General features: G+C 34.9%; 1 protein-coding gene across 1 annotated transcript; it reads left to right on the top strand.

Annotated features, from left to right (window-relative positions):
* Positions 1–1,514: 1,514 nt before the first annotated feature.
* On the top strand, positions 1,515–22,413 carry LOC132294322 (probable helicase MAGATAMA 3). Its single transcript, XM_059792134.1, has 20 exons — positions 1,515–1,778; positions 1,918–2,071; positions 2,390–2,523; positions 2,819–3,016; positions 6,190–6,381; positions 6,626–6,661; positions 9,244–9,329; positions 9,499–9,549; positions 11,857–11,968; positions 12,042–12,147; positions 16,342–16,439; positions 16,546–16,659; positions 16,740–16,832; positions 19,117–19,170; positions 20,126–20,184; positions 20,278–20,362; positions 20,497–20,865; positions 21,329–21,451; positions 21,526–21,612; positions 21,940–22,413. Exons 1-20 carry the CDS (start codon positions 1,674–1,676, stop codon positions 22,159–22,161), a joined length of 2,478 nt encoding a protein of 825 aa, XP_059648117.1. The 5' UTR covers positions 1,515–1,673; the 3' UTR covers positions 22,162–22,413.
* The last annotated feature ends 1,279 nt before the right edge of the window (positions 22,414–23,692 follow it).

The following is a 23,692-nucleotide window of genomic DNA, read 5'->3' as shown; positions in this document are numbered from 1 at the left end:
TTATTTTATTTTTCATTAACAAAAAAATATATTAACACATCCATTTTGACAATATGTCTAAGTCACATTTTATTTCTTAAACAGAAAAAAATAAAGAAATACTAGTAGTATTTATTAACTTGAACAAACATGTGTATTCTAATGTTGGCTTTAGATAACAACCATTCATGCTTAAGGAATATGTAATTCTCTATTTTTTTTCAGTTTATATTATTCTCAATGAACAAAATTATAGGCAAATTTTAGAAAGTATTAGAAGAAATTATTCTAATTGCATATTTCGATTATTTTGTCGTGTTTTAAAAGTCTTTTGTTCAGAGATCAAAAGCAAGTTTAAGTGATAGCAAAATAGCACTATAAAAATAGTAATCCCAAATGCTAATAATTTCAGAAAGTGTGAGAGGAAATTATTCTAATTGCATATTTCAATTTTTTGTTATGTTTTAAAGTTATTTTGCACATAATTAAAGCCAAGCTTACTAGATAGAAAAAATAAAAATCTTAATTCCTTATCTTTGAAACCTTTGCGCAAATCAAAGCTACTACTCTTTGATAAACAATTTTGTCTTCTCCATATTACTGTATCTCTAGAATCAATATTTTTATACGAGAAATTACTGAACTCAATCATTTGCTGACATTATTATTCGTTATATATATATATATATATATATATATATATATATATATATTGTAAAAACGAAAAAAAATGATCAAAATATAAATGATTTTCTAATTTTATTCCATAGTGATTCAAAAAGAGTTTTATTTTTTAATAAAAATTTTCAAAGAATTATAATTTATAAATCAAAAGATTTTTATTCTTTAAACTACTTTTTATTTATGCTTATTTTGACCAAAAGACAAATGTTTTTTTGAATTTTTAGTTATTATAACATTTGGAGCATTTCATCTTGGAACAGAAGAGCTATTTTCAAGCAGTGTTCAATCGATTACGTATTAATCAATATTTGATTGATTGGTTTGAGGTTATCAAAAAAAAAAAATTGTTTGTGTAATGATTTTGTTATTCACTATAAATAATAAAAATTGAAGGCATTGGTTTTGACAAAACACCCACACCCAAACGAATTCAAATAGAATTGAAAGGATATAAATGAGTTAAAAAAAAAAAAAAACAAAGGAAAAGGGAAGACTTTTAAGTATGACCTCCACAAAAATGGTCTTTTATGCCTATGAAAATCCACTCAACTTAATTCAGTAATAAATTTTTATTTCCTTTTTCGGATCAAAGTACGTTACCGTACTTTGAAAATTTTATCATCATTGCTTTGAAAGTGATGATAAAAAATTAGTTTAATAAAAATAAATTTAAGTTTAAATTTATTGACATATTGCTTTGAAAGTGAAAAAATATCATTATTTATTAAAAATTCACAAAAAAAAAAAAAATTTATTAATTCGAACGGACATTTTTTAAAAATAAATAAATAATTAAAATGTCGAATAAGTTTAGTTACGTTTCAGTTTTCCCAGACCTCATTGTTTTGCACCAAACGCAGCAAGCCTAATTAGCCAAAACTATATAAACCCTAATAGGTTAAAAACCTAAAACCCTTCTCTCTTACAGTTCAGTACTTACTCTCTCTCCTACAGTCCAGCACTTTCGCTCACCACACACCCTCTCTCTCTGCCAAGAGAGAGGAGGTGAGATGGCCTTGGACAAAAATAAGCTTGAAGAGGAAGCCTCTATTCTTCGTTTCTACAAAATAGTTCTGACTTGGGACTATCTACGCCTCCTCAAAGAAGCCAACAACGTAATTACTTATTTCCATCGCCTCTGTTCTACACACAAACAAGTGTGTACGTGGTTTTATATTTAGATATAATAGAGATGCATTATTTGTTTCATTGGGGACAAAAATGATTTGGGTTTACTTTTTTTCTTTGAATCAGAAAAAAAGCAAAGACATTGGGGACAAAAATGATTTGGGTCTGAAGCAAGTGAAGGGCACTTACAAAGATGTTGATGAATATCTTGCAACATTTGAGCCACTGCTATTTGAAGAAGTGAAATCTCAGATCATTCAAGGAAGAGACGAGGAAGATGGTATTTCTTGTTTCTTTTCTTTTTTCCCATTTATTTTGTTTATTTTTTTTCCACAGATATTTGAGGATTGAAGATTAACCCACGAAACAAGTTGTACACTTAGTTCAAATATTTAGAGTTGGAGGTTTACCCGGAACTTAATTTGCCTAATTATGTATTTGCACAGACACAACAGTGACAACACACGCATTAATCCGATCTTCTGAACGAGGCCCAAAAATTTTCAGTATTAATATCAAAGTCTTTTGCATAATTTGAGTTGGGAATGTAACCAAGAAAGCATTATTCTCTCTAATTTATTAAATATTGGCACTGCAGTAACAGATTGTAAGACTTGGATGATGGTAGAATGCAACGAATCCAATGGATTTCACTTACCAAGGATGTTTCGTGATGGCAGTCACGGGGATTCAGTATCACAAAATGATCTATTACTGCTTTCAAAGGAGAAGGTTGCTGGTTAAAATATCATTATTCTATTCAAATTATATCTTTTTTTATTTTTTTTCACGAATAGTTATTCTGACAATTCAGACAATGCTTAGGAAAAAAAAAAAATTCAGACTATCCCTATTGGAATTTCAGTGGTCTTTTTAGTGCTATACTTTCTCTGACTGCTTTTCAGCATTCTTTCCAATAGTTGAGTTTATTTACACTTTATACCTGGTAAAAATAATATTTGCCTAATGTGGCTTCAAATGATGGACCATCTACATTTTTGTGTGTATGGATGGGATCATTTTGCAGTTTGGAGAAGGTAAAGAACTCCCAAGTACATATGCTTTTGCATTGGTAGAGCATCGTCAGTCAGACTGTTTTACGCTTAGAATGCATTTAAGTGGAGAAGTTGAGCGAGCAGATAAAGCTGAAGTGAAATATTGTGAGAGGCTGTCAAAGATGCGTGCTCAGATTATAGAAAATAAGAAGCAGTGGTTCACTATGAAGGTATTTCTATTTATTCTCTTTTAAGCTCAGATTATATAAATGAGTTGTTTTGTTGGTAACTTGCATGCTAGATATTTGGTGGAAATTTCATATATTATGTTCCCTCAGTTCAAATAACGTGGGAAATCAATTTGCCAAACAGGGTTACTAGTATTTTATACGTTACGACCGATTTTATGCTATTGGTAGAATTTTGTGTTGAAAATAAAAAATTATTCCTGATGGAATTATATAGTTTCTTCTTCCATTGAATATTATCTTATGAAAATAAACAATGAGGGTATATTGAAAATTTAACTTCACTTCAACTCCATTTTAGTGTTTAATTGGTAAAACTAAATGTTGGAAATTTGGAATGGAATTTCTGTATCTTTCAACAACATTGAGTGGTGCCCATTCTGTTCCTCATTGACACATTTGATTTCTGACTCATTACAAACTTGCTTTGGAAGCCTTAGTTTACCAGAAAATCAATTTCCTGTGCTTTCATCTGAAGTGCCTTTCATGTGGCTAGTTAGTGTCGGCATACCGGGTGCATTACATGGTAGATTGTTGTTATTGTTCTTCTCGTCATCGTTGTTGTTGTTATTGTTATAGCTATCATCTTTTATAGTATAAATAGGCAGATGTGGTTACACAAGAAGAAAAAGAGGGAACAAAGAAGATTTAATAAAAAGGGTAAGCAGTCACTATAAGACTATAGATGTGTTAGTGCCATGCATTCATACAAATATGGTGTTAGATACAACCTTCTAAAATTTGGATTATTGAGCACATTTATATATGTTTATTTTTATAGATCTTATGCAAATTATTATTTTTCTACTTGTTTTTTAGTTTGCATCATAGCACATTTCAGGCCACAGTTTCATTGTCAAGTGAGAAATAATTGCCATAATGTAAGCGATCTAAAATATGTTCACGAGAATGAATAAATGGGAATTTATGTAAAGAGGTTGGGATTGAAGATTATGTTACTCCACAGCCATTTCATGAGGCGTGGACTCTGATTAAACGGTTGTAAGTCAGTACAATTCTAGCAACATTAAAGGCACACTTAGCTTGTTCACAAATACAATTATGTTGTGCATCATGCAAAATGTGCCTACATTTTACTCTTTATGTTAAAAAGGGCATTCTAATGTTGGTCCAGTCTACACAAAGTGTTGAGGGGTGGACTAGGCTGACTGAATTTTTAACAAGGTATCTGCTATAGGGCTTGAACCTACGTTCTTGCACTTGTTAGCAGGAGCTCCATTGCACTAGGTAATGGTCCCTCTACCTCCTACATTGATGGTTACAAATTAGTACACTTGTTCAAATGCCAATTGAATGCATCCATTGAAGTTGCAGATGATATCATTTACTAATCAGGGAAAAATTTCTCTTAACATTATACTTTGGCCTATTTCTAACTCACCAAAATCAAAGTATTTTCAGCTCAGAAATAGATGCGATAACTATCTATTTAGACTTTTATGGCAGGCATTGGAAGTTCGAAACAAGCCCCCCGGGCTACTTCCTAATCAAGAAGTTCTATCCAAGAAAATGGACTCTTTGGATCCTCTTGTTTTGTTGGTCTGTTAATTAAACTATATAATATATATATATATATATATATATATATATATATATATGGTAAGTAACTAAACTTTATATGTTTATAGAGTTTAAATTTATGGCAGGGGAATTTTGAAGTGTTAAGGGAGATACTAGTGGGTACTTTCATACTATTGAGATGAAAAATTATACACGTTTGGGGGGGGGGGAGGGAGGGAGGTTGGACGATAATGTCACGAGGGTCAACGTAATTTGTTTACTTAGTTTCAGTGGTGCATGAATATCGAGACACTGTTGGACGGATGGTTAACTAAATGTAAGGCACAGACATTAGCCAAATACTTATATATATATAAGTCATGTTAGTTAAATATCCAGATTTTCTTTCTTGTGACTGATCCCTCTTCTTTGACCGGCAAGCATGACCTCATTTTAATGTATTTTAGAGTGTTGATGTGCTCAACACCATGATACTGCGTGTTTACCTATTTTCATCTTCTAAATGTGATAATCAAGAGGAGATCATGTGCCTTCTATCATGAGGTTGACCTCATGATCACTACCTACTTTTTGGAATGTTTTGTGTTCTAAAACAGTGGTTGCAGTAATATTTTTTTATAATAATTATTATTTTATTATAGTTTACTTCCATTTAATTTAGATGTTGCAACTTTAAAGCTTTGCTTTAATGTTACAGTCAATATCTCACTACTCCTTTCTTCCGCTCTTTTTCTTCTTTTCTTTTATAGTTATTTCTTAAAATAATAAACATTCATTTTCTGTTTTGGGGCCACACTAAGGTCCAAGCTACTCAAATAACCTTAAATCTTATGTCACTCTACTGGTTCAGGATCATACTTAAGCTTTAAATGATAATGGTTTTTAATAATAATGGCTAATCCTAAGTAATGACTTTGAAATCCTCCCCAAAGTGTTGAAAATTGACAGATCTTACATCATTAAGTTATCATGTCAGCAAGATGAAAGGAGAAAAGGACAACTTGCTGGTGATCAATATACCGTACTGTCCTTCGTAACTTGATTATTTATGTATGGTAGTCTGAAGGAAACTTAAATTTGGTTTATTTTATGCATGGGGGACATTGCTTTGATGTTTTAAACATGTTGTAGAGTATGGCTCTTATAAGCATTTGAACTTAAACCCCTCTGCTACATCTGGTTTGTAAACATATTGTAGGGTATGGCTCTTATGCTCATTGCAGTCTCATCCGGGATTTCTTTGCACCTAGATAGTACCATACCCCTGGTTCCCCTGCCCTTACTCAGATTAAAAGCTGCCCACCAGAAGCCTGCCTACCTTTGGTTTCTTATTGGAGAATTGTTGTCAATGACTTTTTCTAATTGCAATTATAACTATTATGTTTTGTACTTGTGTTGGTTTAAAAAATAAAAAGGCAATCATGTTTGCGATTATTGTAGCAGCAGCAGCAGCTGTTGCAGAGGTTGTGGTAGTGGTGATTATTCAGAGTCACACAAACACAGATTAGTCCTGTTAATAATTTTGACCTCTTTGTTCCAGATGAACTGTATATTGGAACTCCAAACATATCATTCAGTTTGTCAGCATATAATAAATGCAATATAATGTTCAGATTTGCAGTCTATCAACTATTGTTCGTGAATATGTTGCACTACGGTCAGTTAGCTCCCTCCCGTTCAAGGATTTAATATTAATGGCTGCTGAAACCAATCAAAATTCTGAAGATCGGGCATGGACAATTTCTAGACCGCTGGTGGAGTTCATTGAAAGTAATCACAATAAATCTCAACAGGAGGCAATACATGTGAGTTTCTGCTGAAGTTGTGGTTTCCTGTCGTGCTTGTTCTATTGTCAACTTAGCCACCTGTGACTAGCTTGTTTATAGTTTTATAGTCGACTACCTCAATTCTTCTGATCTATTTGTACATTGACATAATTGAATAGTCCTTCCCCCTTATATCTATTGCCCATGGATTTTTATTTTTTTATTTTTTTGTTCTACAAATTCTTTCATACATTTACTCAGTCGATATTTTTGTTTAATGCAGGCTGGTCTTTCACGTAAATCATTTGTCCTCATACAGGTTTGACTTATGTCTAAGTGCTGTTAATTGTTTGTTGCAGCCTGATTCTGTTTCATCTCATCTTAGTATGCATATGCTTGCGATACTGTTGTGGTATCCTATTGATAAGTAAGGTTTCTTGTTTCATAAACAAGCACCAATGAGGGTGCAGCCCGTGTATATAGTATGTAAGAGCCACTAACTTAGCCTCCTTCAATGAAATACACAATTAGCCTAAAAATCAACAAAAGAATCCAAGGAGTCAAGTCTCCGATACAACCAAAAACTGAGAAGTGTCTAGCATTGATTTATTGATCTTATCCACATTCTCACAAGAATGGCCAACACACATTCTCCACACAGGACAAAGGGGTTCCACTTGCCACGTTTGGTGGTGGATCTTCTACGACACAACGACCAGCCTAGAAATTAAGAAGATGTCTTGTAGATTGAGGCAACAACTCAAAACAAAGTGAACACGGAAACTTCCATGCGACATCACAATTGAGTGAGAAGGTGATAGGTAGAACATGGTTGTTTTGGAATTTTTGCACATATAGCACAAATTGGGGATCCATTTGCCTCTATTTGTCAACTCACCTACTGATGAATGTAGCCTCCAAGACAGTAGTCCAATAAAAATAAAAATAAAATAATCATAAAAAAATCTTTGGAGGGAATTTTAGTCTTCCGAATACCTTTCCATGAAAAAGGGCTCTCACCGCCACAAATAACTTTGAAGCGGCCATTCCCATTAGGAATTCACCTTACATATCCTCCCTCTCCCCACAAAGCAAGGCACTGTACCAGATAATTTGAAGAGAGTATCTATCAAACCAATCGTCTAGTCCTAAATATGGTGAAAGGAATCGAGACTCCCATACTAACCCACTCTTTTAGAACTTAACATCAATATGTGACTGACACTAAGTGGAAGGAATAAGGTCTTTAAGGGAACATTCTTGCATCAATCAACATTCTGAAATTCACCGCAGCCGTTACCATCCACAAACCTGTCAGCAACCCAATACTTGGAACTGGATCCACTTCTTCCTTCTGGCCTTCGATTGCCCAACCCCATCCCATATTTCTCTCCATCCAGGGGCAGAACTATGTGGAGCTCTATGGGGCCATGGCCACCACAAATTTTTTTGAAGCCCTAACAAATAGATCCCCCTATGAATAGTGAGCTTTGTTGGGAGGGTAAGTCAGCCGCCTTAAAGCTGGCTCTAGTGCTTTGTTGCTAGACCGGCCTTTGTGAAGGTTTATCAATTATCATAGGCTACTTGCCTTTGTCTTTTTTTACTCGGACTGGATCATCTCTTTAAAATATAAAAAATATTTAACCTGTGGCCCCCCAACAGCTATATAGAATCTCAACTTGGGACTTTTTTGACCTTACTTTTGGAAGCCAGCACTTGAAACAAGATTTTAAATAAGATGTGAACATGGTGTAACAGATGTGGAGTGTAATGAGTGTTGTATAATGGTATCAGAAACCGTGGTTGTGAGATTTTTTTTTCTTTTTTAAATTCTAGAAGCTAATAAATATGGGTTCCTAATGTTTTTAGTGATTTTTAATAAATATTTAAATGTGATTTAATATGAGTAATGGTTTCACTTACTTTATGTCTGGTATATGATTATGGTTATAGCGTGGAATTATAAATTTATAAACAATTTCCTAAAGTTTCTATGATATTTTGTAATTTTCTGATTTTACAAAATTATATTTCTGTACAATGATTTATATGAAGTATGTGTGCCGAAATTAAAAGTTAACAACGCATAAAGTTTATAGTGCATAATGTATTGATACCATTTATTATTGAAATTGCTAAAATAAAAAATTTGGACCATTAAATTCAAAAAATCGGCACGCCAAAGAAGCATATGAATTATTTTTAAAAATCTGATAGTTTTGAGAATTAGAATTTGTAACTTTTATGCAACCTATAATACAAGGAAATTATGATCATCAAGATTGAACAGGAATATGAGAGTGGAAGTCACTTAACCCTTTGAAGAAAATTCAAAAGCATGAAAAATCAGTATATCAGAGATCTGATGCAAGATCTATGAATAAAGTTTATAGATCTAGAATAAAGTAAATGCATTGACCCTCCCATTTTCAACTAAAAGTTTTGAACCAAAAAGGGCACTACAGAAACAAGCTACTTGATAAACTGCAGTTGCAATTTTCCCATCCCAGCCTGACCCTTGGAACACTCTGTTACCTCTAGCAATTAACCTGAAAGCAGCACATTGGTGATCTTTGCCACAAGAAGTTAAATTTTTTGCCCCCAAGTGGAAGGATCACTTTCTCAGATGGAATCTCGAAGTTATTGTCATTTCTTATGACTTAACATGGATATCAAATCACAAGTCTTAAGTCTACATATTATTGCTTATGCTCCTTATTTCTTTCATACTTGACATAACTGGGTGATTGTAGAATTTGTAGATAAACTAAGTAAAATCTGGAACAGTTTTTATATTAATATATGGCTTACTGGGAAGGAGTGGTTTTAAGTAGCCGTATGAGACAATAATTTGGGATATTTACTTGGTTATGTGGAATTTAACAGCATGCTTCATTTTAGGGGCCCCCAGGAACAGGAAAAACACAAACTATCCTTGGGCTCCTTAGCGCCATTTTGCATGCAACTCCAGCACGAATACATTCCAAGTAAGTACTTATTGAAAGTTTTATTTTTGTGATTTGGTCGTGATTCCCTGAATTTCATAGTATTCAATGGTTGACAGTGTCTGGGGCCTTCGTAGGGCGAAGAATCAAATAATGAAGGAGATATTGTGCATTCACTTTGTTAACATATTAATACGGCTTCCTCTTGCAGGGGCAAATCATGTGGTGTAAAACGTGGGCCTGAATTACCCATTCAGGACAAGTATGTGTTGGTTGCTAATTCATTTTTCTATCTTCGATTGTGCTTATTTATTTATTTAATTTTCTTTTACTCTTTCCTCTCTCTTCCAAGCCAGTGCATAGAATCTGTATCCATCATGGTTGTTAAATCTTGATATGGATCATATGAACACTTCATCCATCCAAGATACTATTTGATTTGGATCCCACAAAATTTTGCAAGGGTTGAATTCCCATAAGATCTCAGGAATTGAGGGATTACAAGTTAATTCTCAATTCTTCTCTACAACCCTATAATTATTATCTTGTATGTCTTTTTGATGAGTTTGGGCTTGAGGCCCGAGTCATATTTGAAACTAAGACTGAGATCCACTTAAATATCCTGAATAAAACAATAGTATCAATATTTTCTCATCATTTCGACTCTGCAATGACTCTTTTAGTTTGCTTCAGGCTATCAATTACTTTAGGAATTAATTTAGGCAATCCGATTCTTCATTTTGACTTGAATGATGAATGAGTTTAGGATTTTTCCCTTTCTTTTGATATATCTTTTAGTTGGTTATTTTGCTATGATATGTATTAGTGAAAGAGACAATATTGTATTTCAAAAATATAGCTTCAAGCCGTCAATTTCTACGTCTCTCTTAAGACCACCGAAATTATGAAAAAATCCCAACATATAAACCCTCTCGTTTTATTGCTCTCTAATGACGGCGCTACATGGAACCTAGGGGAGCAAATGCCCCCTCAATTTTTTTATATTTTCTTTTTGTATAGAATTTTAAATTTCTAAAACTGCCCCTTCAATTTTTTCATATATTCATTTTGTATGTACAAAATTTAAAATTCTAAAACTGTCACATACTTCTGATCTTTAGCCTCCAATTTAATTAATCTCTCTCTGATCATTGGACACTCCATATTTTCATTTGTAATCCTCTGTTTTCCTATGCCACACGGCTCTCTTTCAGTTATCTTTTCTTTAATGAGAATAGTACAAATAAGGCTTTCTACTTTTAATTTCCTCCCGATGACATGATACTCAATGATAATGATGTGGTTTCTCCATTTGAATTCCTTCATTATTGAAGCCCGACTTTTATCAGGACAACAAGAAGTCAATGTTGTTGGTTTAATTCTGTCGTAATGAGTTTTCATATTTGTTATCATTGTTTGGTAATCTTAGCAAAAGACTTAATGGACTCTATCCCCCAACTTCAAGAAGAGTAATCACACAACTCAGGAAGCTTATGTTTCTAGATTTGTACCGTACCTTTACCGTGAATCTAGCCTTCCTAGTTGTTTCTTGACATATGATGCTAAATTTTTGCCAGTAGTACTACAACTCGTTATTAATTTTTCGGTAAATATAATAATTAGTTATTGATCTTTGGTAAATGGGGATTAGGGATGGAAATTAATCCAGAAAACTAACATGTGCAAACTGGCCTTGATGCAATAGTATTGGGAGGCTTGAATGTCGTAGATGCAAGTTTAAGGAGGAAGAGTCATACGTGACATTAGTTCAGGGGAAGGATTTGGTTTGTTAGGCCATACCCCAATTGTATAGGGAATTGGATAAAATACCCTTAACCATTCCATATGTGATGTTGTTAGAATTTTTTTCTGGACTGACCTTTCTTGATCATTTTCCTTTTATATGATCGGTTTGCCTCTCTCTCAATACACACGCGTGCATGCGCATTTATCACCTTATGATTGGCGTCACAGTCATCGTCACATTTAGAGTTGCCTTGATCGACCTCAAAAAGATAGGATCTTCTTATCTTTTTTTTCTTTTTTATCTTTCTTTCATTGTTAGCTAATCTGAATCCATCAATTCCTATCAAAATTCAGGGTTTGCTTTTCCAAGCACTTTTTTTGTCAGGAACACAGACGCGCACAAAAAAAAAAAAAAAAACAATTGTGATCTGATAAACTGAGTAAGTCAGGATGGGATGAGGTTAGAGGAATGTTCTGATGCAGGGACGGGAGAGATACAAAGAACCACCTTAGCTATGGCACAGGGAAGGGAAATGTGGGGTTGAAGGGTGGCGGGGAAGGATGGGGATATTTTACTTCTTCCTTGTTGCCATTCCTAGAAGGACTAGGTATTAGACAAACGACTCTTTCAATCAAACAAATACTTCAATGTTCCCATATTTGTATTTCAAAAGGAAAAGGGATACAAATGATCTATTTTTTCTCCTTTCTTAAAATTCTGCATTTTGTCCACTTTTGTGGTGGTGGAAGTGTGCATTGTTCTGTATGGTAATTTACATTGTCTGACAAATTTTATTTTATTTATTTATTTATTTTTTTGCAGATTCAGTCACTGGGAAAAAGCATCTCCATGGCTAACTGCTATAAATCCCAGAGATGCAAAAATGCCTGAAAATGGGGATGATGGCTTTTTCCCAACCACTGGCAATGAGTTGGTATGTTTCAATTTTTTCCCCCATATAGTGGATCTTGGAGATCAATGTCTTCTAACTTCAAACTAATGTGTAGAAACCAGAAGTGGTTAATTCCAGTCGCAAATATCGTGTCCGGGTTCTGGTATGCGCTCCATCAAACTCTGCACTTGATGAGATTGTGTTGCGTGTTCTAAACACTGGTCAGTTTCTGTCCTGTGCATAAATCATGCTTTCCCTTAATTGTTCTTGCTTTTGGTCGAAACCATGTGACGTGATGCATTTTGGTTTTTATGAAGATAACCATATTTTACTGGTTTACCTTTGTCCTAGTGGCTTTGGTTCTTAACGCCCAAGCACTAGGTCAAAGTTTTCAGACTGTTAGAGAGAAAAGGAAGGGAAAAAAAGATCACCTTATTTGTGATTGCACAGCTCTCTCTCTTCCTTTCAGTCAGAATTATATTCTAACAATAGTATTAACATTGTTTTTAAAGTAAAAGAAAAGGCGGAAAAATGTTGGGATTGGGAGTCTTGGTTGTAGAAGGGAACCCTTGTCAATTAATTAATGTAAATGTGAAGCATTTTAGGCTTAATTTCTGTCAAGAAAATAATTACCAACTTATTCGAGAGCAATCACATGAGGCTGAAAGTCATGGCTCATAATAATGATCAATGCAAACTCGAGCAACAGGCTTCTACAGCAACTTCTACCTGGCAGGCCTAAAAGATGGGTGCTAAATCACGTTGGTATTAATATGAAAATATAAGGTGGAAAAAATTTATGCCTAGTTACAGTTGTTTTTAGATTGAGTTTGTATTGTCTGTACATTACAGAAGTAAATCAGCAACAATAGCTCATTTACTGCCTCAAAGAAGTTTCGAAATTAAATATATTAGAAGTAAATCAGAAACAATACCTCATTTACTGCATCAAAGAAGATTTGAAATTAAATATATACAAACTAGCGGAACCAGAACATATGGAAACATCAGTTGTGTTGTGCTCCAGTTGTTCACCTTCAACCTCATTGCACCATTACAGTGGCAGTTTGATAAACTTTAAGTATTGAATTTATAAATCTGTAGTCCTATTTGATGCTGTCTGAATTTTGAATGCTGAATTCATTGAACTGTTTAATTAGTCTAAAAAAATTTAAGTATGAAGATTGACTACTTTGCAGTTTTACACCTAAGACCTTGTAATAACATTATTTCATGAATATATATAACACGCACAAACATATCATACACAATATTTTATACGATGAAGGGCAGTGAGTTGAAGAAAAACATCAAAATGGATCTGATTGTCTTCTGTCCATTTATTTTCCTTTCTTTTCTTTTTCCTTATTACATTTCTGAATCAAAGCACAACCATAACACCAACGTACTACCTTACACGTCTACAAGTGAAAGTCTCTACAACCCCTTGTTCACTGTTGAACATTAGGAAATACCATCAGAGAAGGACCTGCAACAACAAATTCTATCCGCACCCAAACTCAGACAAACACCACATCTGTCCTCACCATCAAACCACCCTTAATCAACATAAAGCGTACAAGTCAGAATGGGGATTAACAATGAATCACACTCACATCTAGATGAACTCTCAAAGTGTCTGTTATAAACAAAAATAATGATGTATGAAAAATCTCTAATGTAACAATATGCATCAATGTCTTTTATATTTATAAAACCATACTTTGTACATATGTAAATTTTAGGAAGAGTAGTCCTCAAGAAATAGGTTGTTGGAAAGCTTTAGAAGTTAAAACGAATAAGGATGCTGGGTTTTAGCAGCCAGGGATGGAGATTAATTCCTTGACTGCTGGCCAAAATGCTGTTTTGTCCTTCTAATGCAACAAAACTAATTTTCATGCACAAACAAGTAAATTAGGTTAAAAATATTTGAAGAACTTGCATAGGAACACAGATGAATTTTAATGCAATCAACCCAAATCCTGCAAAATTGTACCCTCACTCAATATTCAATTATAAAACTTAATTGTGAATGATCAACAAAGTTATTCAAATTATCTTTTTACCATTGACATCTTCATCATTGTTGATCATCTTCATGAGTCATCTCCAATGGATTAAGAGGTAACCAATTCTATCTAAATGACTCAAAATAAAGTAAGAAGTACTGACTCTGACCTTTTTCATGAAAGATGCCAACCTACGACACTAAGTCCAAACAAAAAGATTTAAGAGAGCATTTGTACCTTAGGTGATGGATGTGCATGTGCCTTCATTGATGATGATTGGGCTGGAAGATTCACAATGGCTTGAGCCTGGGAGGGGAAGGGGGATTTACTTTTAGGGCTCTGATTAGTTATGAATTTAGCTTGAGGGTATATTTTTTAGTTTGTCAAAATCATGCTGACTGCATTTGGTGATAATTAACAAGTATAATTCCATTTACTTAAAGTTTTAATCTTTCCTTAGTTCTTTTTAAAATTTTGTTATTAAACACACTTAGGTTTTGGAAAAGAAGCCTCCAATGGGATAGATATGTTTTGGCTGAAAGAGCAATTGCCAATGCTTTTGGGGGATGAAGAGAAGTATAAAGAAATCTTGGGTGGAGTATTTCAAATCCACCATGTATATACAACCGTGTAAATTTTGAACCCGAAATTCTTTTATAAAATCCCAAATATTGAGAGATTATGGTGGGTTTACGAAGATCCATAGAAAGCTTGGTTCCAAGCATTGATGTGTTGGATAAAATATTTAATGAGTTGACAATATATAAGAAAGTTATGGGTCTCTTTGGGATGGCAATGGCTATGACGAAAGGGATGTACGAGGGCACCAGGTAAACTAATTAGTTGAGCAGTTTCTAGTTTATATTATCACTACATCTACGTATTGTGTTCCAACTGTTAAATTTAATAGTTGATTAGTGGGTTTCATAGGGTTCTTCAACTCCAAATTTACAAAATTTTTAGCCTCACATGTGTTTGGTTGCAAACCAATTTGGAGTTTGTTAAACATTAAGTGATTGGATTATGGATACATTCTTAAATTTTGGAACTTCAGAATTTATGCTTATTAGTTATATTTTAATAGTTTCAGTTTTATAGCAAGAAGAGAAATAGGTTGCTGAATCACATTTGAATGATTTGGAAGTATAATAGGGCACTAAGGTGTTGACATGAAATGTGTGACACTATTAATCCCATCTCCCTTCAAGATGATGAGAGAAATGAGTGTTTGATTTGGAGAATGCATGGAGATTAAGATTCAAAAGACAAATTTGTGTTTGATGATGATTCTTTGACATGTCTTGTTGTTGCTAGAGCTACTAGAGTTGGAGAAGATAGCCACCATTCTGGAGTAAGATCAATTTTAGAGGGGCAGTAGAAGGGTGATGGCTACTTCATCATCTTCAGTATAAATTATAGATGAGGAAGCGTAATACTCAGAGGAGACAGAGCAGTATACCTTGGAGCTTTAGTGGGCCATGTGCCTTTGATAACTATCATTCAAATTATTTCAGCTAGTAAATGATGCTTCTTTAGGAATGCCCATTGACGTGATTAACGGTATAGTGAAAAACTGTTGGCTTGATTTCTTCAAATCCATGAAATTTGTGGCCATTTAATAAAAGAAGACTCGGTTGGCTTCTTGTATTTCAGAGGACATTGCATCCAAGATATTGGGCCTTCATGATATCAGTTGTATTATGGTGATTTGTAGCGTTTGTCGGTCTTGCAATCCCATCAGAAAGTTGTAGGTCATGCTCACTTGATGAAGCATTGTATTTGAGTTTGTTGTAATTTTTTTAAGTAGGCTAGAATTATAAAGAATGACAAAGTTGATATTTGTGTGGTCGTATTTAAGCTTGACGAATTTAGAACCAAAACACCAAAAGTATTGCTTTTCAGATTTTTTACTTTGCATTAACTTTGCTTAAACTGGAAAAATCATTTGTCGTCACGTTATTTGAGGTGTGTTCATATTTGTCCTACTAAGTGTGATGCTATTAGTGCAAGCTTTGGGTAGAAATCCTATTATTACCGTGTTTTCTTGTACTTCTCTTCTCAGATCTGAGGAGTTATGTTTACGGTTTATCAGCTAAAAGAAGAAGATTACAAATTTTGTATAATTTTTCCTTGTTTTCCAAGTTCTCGAGTTTTGGCCCACTTGAATCGTGTTGAGGTTCTTGATCAACACAATAGACTTTGGTGATCTTTGTTTTGGTTTCAAATTTCCATTTTCCTTTTATGTTGACATGCTTGATTTAGTAATACATGTCGCATCATTATATGTTGGCATTTTGAAGAACTTCAACACATCGAGAAATAAAAATGGACTCTCTGCACAATAAGGAGTACCTTTATGCCAAGAAATTGTTTGTGGATACTCAGTTTCTTTCTGGTTATTCTCAGGTATTCGTGATGAAAATAATCGTGCATACAATCCTAAAATTGTGCGGATTGGTCTTAAGCCGCATCATTCCGTACAGGGGGTCTCCATGGATTACCTTGTATGCTATATTTTATTGTCACCATCTTCTTCATCCTTGTCGTCATCATCATTGATTTCATCGAGTTATGACCAAAAACATTGACAAGGATCGTTTCCCTTTATAGGCAGAACAAAAACTTGCAGGCATGGACTTTCAGACTGCTGATAAAGAGAAGCATGGCGGTGCAGGAAGGAATAGAGACATTATCCGTGCTTCAATTTTGGATGAGGCAGTGATTGTAAGCAATCTTTTCGTTGTGTTGAAATTTAAAAATGACATTATTTTACTCTCATTTTTTTATATCTATATTATTTGCAGGTGTTCTCGACCCTTAGTTTCAGTGGTTCAACTCTCTTCAATAAAGTAAAACGTGGTTTTGATGTTGTTATAATAGACGAAGCTGCTCAAGCTGTAGGTTCCTTTGCTTTCTCCTGTTATAGCAATTTTCTCTTATTACTTGTTTATGCCATTGTTGATGCCGCGAAGATTATGGCTTCAGTTACTAAGAATAATTTGCAAACACATTACAGGTTTATTTGCTGACACACACACACACACAGAAATATATACATAGTTGAATGTTGTTATCATTCTAGAATCTATGAAGTTTTTGCTAGAACCATAGGCTTTGATTTACCTATGTTCTACCGTTAAAATTTTGCCACTATTTATTTGGCCTAGGTCGGCTCGCATAAAAGATAAGATGTAGACCTCTTTTGTGTGCAGTACACGTGCACAAATGCGTATGTGTGCAAGCTTCTCTTGTTGTGTTGTGTGTTGGGGGGGGGGGGTTAACATTGTCCGAATGCCTTGTCTAGAGAAATGGATGCATGATATCAATTCTGGTGATGAGGAACATCTTGGTGATTATGGACTTCAATGAGCTGATGGATCTTCCACTGGATAATTGGAAGGAAAACTTTACATATTGTCCATCAGTCATGAACTATGTTGGATGTCATGGTTGTATAGATTCTCAATTTCCAATGATAGGGTAGAAGGGTTTCGGGATGTTACTCGTTGTACTTTGCCCTGGCCATTTTGGATCATTGTTCCTATTCTATTGGGTCGTGATTGTTTGTGCATGAACAAAATTCTATTCAAGTTCAATGTGATTGCATTTGGTAGAATTAAGAATTGGTGGGACAGCTACCCATGTTTGTTGTGGCTAGAAAGTTATAGAACATTTGCAGGAAGATTTGAAGAGGTGAAATAAAGGAGCTTGGAAATGGTAACAATTACTAGGATTTTGGGGATAATCAAGGATCTAGATCAAAAGGAAGCACAGAGGGGCTTGGATAAAGGCAAGAGCAGAGAGAAGGAGAATAAAAATTAAGAATTCAGGGACCTTGCTACGATGGAAAAGATTAGATTAAGATAGAAGCCTAGAGTAGTGGTTCAGGAAGGGGTAATAACTACAGATCTTTCCACAAGGTGGCTAATGCTCAGAGGAGACCGAATCATATTTGGAAGATTTTGATTGATGGGATTATGAAGGGGATTTTTAGAGTTCTATGATGGTCAGTACACCAAATACGGTCACTAGCAGGCTAAACGGGATGGATTGGAGTTCAGCATTATTAATGGGAAGGATAGGCTATGGTTGGACCATCTTCTTTTTTTTTTTTATTTATTTATTTTTTTTTATTTATTTTTTTTCCGAAATATAAAGCAACTGTCATAGATAAAAAGTATGTACAATATGGGCCTTAGGCCAAAACAAATGGAACAAACCAAGACAAGCCCAACAGGCAACCAAGGAAAATATCCATCAGAGATAATCCCTAACAATCCAAGCAGAGAACCAAAACTAACGGCCTAAGATACGTTAATAAGGTTGTCTGAACATCTTTATACAGTGGAAGGGGTAGTGAATTTTTTGTGCTTTCTTATGGGAATAAGGCCCAAGCTGAGATGGGATGACAGTGGCTCTCTCTCTAGAAGTGAAGTGGTGTAGACCAGTGTTTTTATGGGCGCAATGTTCGCCTTTTAACAGGCAGGGATGCTTCAGAGTAGTCTTAATGCATCCCTTACTGAATTATTTCCGAAGAAAGGGAGGTATTTTATATTTGGTGTATCAATCTAGTGGGAAGTGTCTTGAGACAAAAGCTTTAGATTTGAGATTGAAGAAGGTGGTGGATAAAGTGGTGTCAGTTCGTGAAATGCTTTGGTGAGTGAAAGGTAAAATTTTTGGATGCAGTGCTGAACAGCTGGTGGCATATGAGTGTCTGGACTCTTGGTCGAGAAGTTGAATTCAAGGGTGATATGTAAGCTAGATATAAAAAAGGCTTACTACCACGTGAACTGGAATTTTGTTGTATGTGGTCGGGAATGTTTTAGCAAAGCGTGGTGGACATAGATCAAGACTTTTAATGGACGTTTTTCAGGAGCAGGTGCCAATACTTCAAGCACAAAACACCTGCATATTCAGTCACCTGGCTTTGTTTGTAAAAAGTGTGTGGTTGGTTTGGTCAAATTTACTGTTTCCCTCTTATTCTTGATTCAGCCACACAAAAGAAATGAACTTTAGATAGATATGGATTTTTATCTTTTTCTTTGCAGATTCAAAGATGATAGATAAGCATGTGCTTATAGCATCAATTATCTTCGTGAAAGCTGCTGTAATTTATTTCTTTGCTACTATGAAATAGCATCCTGCATATCATTATAACATTTGAAATTTTGTTTTTAACAGGTGGAGCCGGCAACACTCGTCCCATTGGCCAGTGGATGCAAGCAAGTGTTTCTGGTATACACTTGATGTTAGTTTCCTGTATGGAGTTTCCACACAACTCCATGGACTTCATTCTTCCATTCTGTATTTTATATTTTATGGCTTTCCAAAACCAAATGGTATCTCGATCTTGTATCAAACTCCAGTGATGATAAATAGGCAAAACTATCACAAAAATATTGCATTAATGACTGATTTTATTTATTTAAGAGTATTTGTTATGTTGCTTCGTTGAAATTCAAAATTTAGATGATATTGTCCAACAGTTGCCTCAAGTGGCTGTAAAAGAAGAAAATAGCTCTTGCAGTAATCTGGTCTGAAAGACATTTTTTTGTAGAAAAAAGAAGAAGAAACAGAGTGTGGACTCTATATGAAACTTGTTGATTGGATCTATGCAAGTTAATTTCTATTTAAATGCTCATGTACTCGTAGTTTCTTTTGAATTATGTACCAGAGAATGTTTTTGTGAACTTGATTGTCTCATTTTTAATTTGTTGAGATTTTCTTTAGGCCTTTGAGTTTTGGTTGAATACGCTAATATTGTCCAGGTTTAAATTCTTATGCTTGTAAGCTATGAATGTGGAAATGCTGGTGTGCAGACTATTTTTAAACACCTTGAAGTTTCAGCATTTTTTCTAATCCAATTTTGAACCATGTCAATATAGCTAATGTGAGTGAAGTAGGTCTCAATTTGGTCAGTGATGATGCATCCAAAAGCATGCCAATTTATGGATACTTACTTGAAATAATATTAAATATTTTTGTCTTGAAATATTATTTGTATCTTTGTTTATGCGGATATAACTCTATCATGATTGCGTACCCTCCCTTATGGTAGAATTTCTTTTCCCTCTTCTATAATCTGGAATTTAAATTTATATCCAGTCATCATTTTGATTTCTAATGCCACTTGGGATACATTCATTCTTATCCTTAATAATGGCTTCTTTTTTCCACTTATTGTTTCTAGGTTGGTGATCCAGTTCAATTGCCAGCCACTGTAATTTCTCCAGTAGCTGAGAAGTTCGGGTAAGAACTTTATTTTGTGATAGACACATTTTTATCTCCCTGTAGATTAGACTTCTAATACCATTAAACCTGTACTGGGGGCCTATGTTATAGATATGGCATGAGCTTGTTCAAGAGATTCCAGATGGCTGGCTACCCAGTAATGATGCTGAAGACCCAATATCGCATGCATCCAGAGGTCTGTTGAAGTTTTTGTACAAATTGTTGTGGACACTGTTATTTACCTGATTACATTTAGTCAGAATATTGGTTTTATATTCTGTGTTATTACTAGACTCTGTATTTAGCGATTCTAACCCTTTATCCATACAGATAAGAAGCTTTCCTTCAAGGGAATTCTATGCGGAGGCGCTGGAGGATGGGCCTGATGTTGAAGTCCAGACAAAGCGTGCTTGGCATAGATACCGCTGCTTTGGACCTTTTTGTTTCTTTGACATACATGAAGGGAAGGAGTCCCAGCCCTCGGGAAGTGGCTCTTGGGTAAATGAGGATGAGGTTGATTTTGTTCTACTCATGTATCATAAATTGGTGACTATGCATCCAGAGCTCAAGTCAAGTTCTCGACTTGCAATTATATCTCCATATAGACATCAAGTCAAGCTCTTCCGTGAGCGCTTTCTAAATACTTTCAAGGTGGAGTCGGAAAAAATAGTGGATATTAACACTGTTGATGGGTTCCAGGTATAGTAGCTCCTTTTCCTCTTGTCAAAACTGCTCGCATACATCTACACTGGCTTTTCTACGAGATTAACTCAATTTGTATTCTATTTAGATGAGATGCATGATTTTATTGATAAGGATCTTTCTCAATCATCAACTGGTGGTGCATCTTTCATTAGATTGTCTTTACATTTTGCTTTCGGACAGATATATGTGTTCCTTTTTCTCTTTTCTTTTCTTTTCTTTATTTTTCTCTCCTGATCGGTTAGATTAATAGACAGACCTAACATAAGGAGAGTCACTGCTTGGTGCAATAATAAAAAACTTGTACCAAGATGATTGAGGACACAAAATCGAGTTTTGAGAGCAGCCAAATGTTGGGTCTCTTTTCTGTCTTCCCCATTCAGCTTGCATGTAGACAGGACATATAGTGGGTAATGCCTTTGCCTTCAGGATAAAACAAAACGTGTGTTCTTTCTTACAGGGAAGAGAAAAAGATGTTGCAATCTTTTCATGTGTTAGGGCGAGCAAAGATAGAGGCATTGGGTTTGTGGCTGACTTTCGGCGAATGAATGTTGGGATAACCAGAGCAAGGTCTTCTGTACTGGTATGGTTTTATCCAGATTAAGATTATATTACAACTGAGGTTCTTGAAACTCACAAATTTTGTCCCCGCACTAGGTGGTGGGTTCGGCATCGGCTCTGAAGAAAGATAAGCATTGGCAAAACCTAGTGGAGAGCGCAGAGCATAGAAATTGTCTTTTCAAGGTGGATTCTCTCTTTCACCATTGAAGTTATTTGACATGCCATATCTTCCTATGCAATGGAATTGTGAATCATTTTACTTGGATTCCCCATTAGTGACGAGAACTATTTCTCTGAATTCAATGTTTTGCCAATTTTCATCAATCATTCATAAATCTCCAATCTTTGATTACAAAATACACTTTCTTTTTGTACCCCATTTGCATTATGTTATCCCACCATGTGCAATCGATATTCTCCTTAGCAGTCCTGAATCTTTAAATATCCCGAGCTGGATCTTGAATTTGCTGTATTTAAGTATGCATTTATAAACAAAGTTTCTTCCTTCAGGTTTCCAAGCCATACGCGGAATTTTTCAGCGAGAAGAACATTAAATCCATGGAGGTGAAGCAACGGGGGGGCATGACAGAGGGCACCGAAGCTCCTCCTGATAGAATGGAAATGGATGCGCCTGTGTTTGGTAATGCCGGTGATGCGGAACAAGGGCCAGCAGAGGATGACTTTGGAGATGGCGATGGAGAAGGGCTTGATGGGGGCTTTGACGAGGACTAAAGTCCGACTATGTGAATACTATCCTATCCGGTGCCATCAGTTTATAGTCCATTACAGCATTAGAGCTTGATTTAATTATCACCCTATTGGCCTCTGCTTCATAACGTTTATTATTGAGTTAAATTATTTTTTGTCACATGTAAATTATTATTTTTACCTAACAAAAAATAATTTACTTTTTGGTGATGGCAGCTACATTTGAGATCACTTAGCTATTTGATAAGTGGAAATAAGATTATAAGGCTTAGCAAAGCGTATAAACTCGTCAATTACCGAGAAAAAGTAAAAATAAAAATAAATTATCAACTTGTCACAAGTTTTGTGAGAATTTTCCAAATAATGTTGAAATTAGTGATTAAATCGTAATTTATAATGTTTAAATGAATTGAGTTGTTCAAGATATTCATGTTATATGTGAAAGTACCGAATTATTTGTACTAAATTTCTATATTTTATTTAGAACAAAATATTGATGCTGAGTCGCCAATTATAGCATTATGAAAATGTGAACTTTATGAATGAGAAAAGTGACGCTCAAATGTTTTCACTATGGCAATGATTGGGGTCGTATGCATGAGCGCACACAGTGAGTCACACATACCTATTTTTGCATATAATTTTCTTTAATAGAAAATTGGAATAATCATTGCAGTGGAGTGGCCAATATTCTGAACGGAAAATGACAGTACTGTTCCATATAAAATAAATAACTTATATTTAAACAATATATCAATTACAAAAATATGATCCCTCTCCCACGTTAAGACCCCAATTATTTTAATTTAATTTTGTTAGGTAAAAACTCAAATGCTTATAAATACCCATTATAGAACTTAAATCCCTGAGGAGGGTGACTCAACTATTTCCGCCCACTCTTCTTACACACCATTTGATAGTTAAAAGGTAAACGGTTAAGATAATGTCATTTATACCGTACTATGGCTTCAGGATGGATTTATTATACATATATCAGATCACTACACACATGGATGGTATTTTGTATAGATTGAGAATTACTTGATAGGAAGGCTCTTGGCACTTCTAAATGCGTAGTTTCCATCCAAAAAGCACTCCATTTGACAGAAGCAACTCGTTACGTATTCAAATTCCTCATGAGGATTTGTTAGTCGTCAGTCTGACAGTAGCGGAGTGCCTGGTACGACGAGTTAAAGATCTATTTGAGAAGCCAACTCCTCCTTTCACATTGCTAAGCATTTAGAATGAAGATTTTAAAGTAGAGACAGTAGGTATTTTTCACGTAACACCCCCAAAAAGAAGAAATATGTTAAAACTGACATGAATCTATACAATTGGTGAGAGTCATTGTTTCTGTCGGCCGATCCTCTCCACCAACCGACCGAACCCCACGAGCCATGTCACCAAGGAGGTTAGGCCGTGCGCGTGGTAGCGCATGCGAGCGCCTTTAATCCATCCGTTCCCATATAATTGACACAGACCTTGGAGGACGCAGTTATCTCTCTTCGGTCAAATGTGGCCTCCCTCAACACTGATGTGGCATCTCTCCGCTCAG

The sequence above is a fragment of the Cornus florida genome, unplaced genomic scaffold (assembly GCF_030987335.1).
Source record: "Cornus florida cultivar Cherokee Brave unplaced genomic scaffold, ASM3098733v1 CherokeeBrave_3.0.0_Hap2_Chr02, whole genome shotgun sequence".
Lineage (NCBI taxonomy): Eukaryota > Viridiplantae > Streptophyta > Magnoliopsida > Cornales > Cornaceae > Cornus > Cornus florida.
The sequence above is the reverse complement of the archived record's forward strand: the minus strand, read 5'-3'. Positions and strand labels throughout refer to the sequence as shown.

Bases quoted from the DNA above. Each gene is read 5' to 3' on its own strand.
- LOC132294322 (XM_059792134.1), top strand. From the start codon at position 1,674: ATGGCCTTGGACAAAAATAAGCTTGAAGAGGAAGCCTCTATTCTTCGT. The intron at 16,440-16,545 runs GTATGCTATATT...TTCCCTTTATAG, and splicing joins GGGTCTCCATGGATTACCTT to GCAGAACAAAAACTTGCAGG. The intron at 20,866-21,328 runs GTATAGTAGCTC...TCTTTCTTACAG, and splicing joins ACACTGTTGATGGGTTCCAG to GGAAGAGAAAAAGATGTTGC.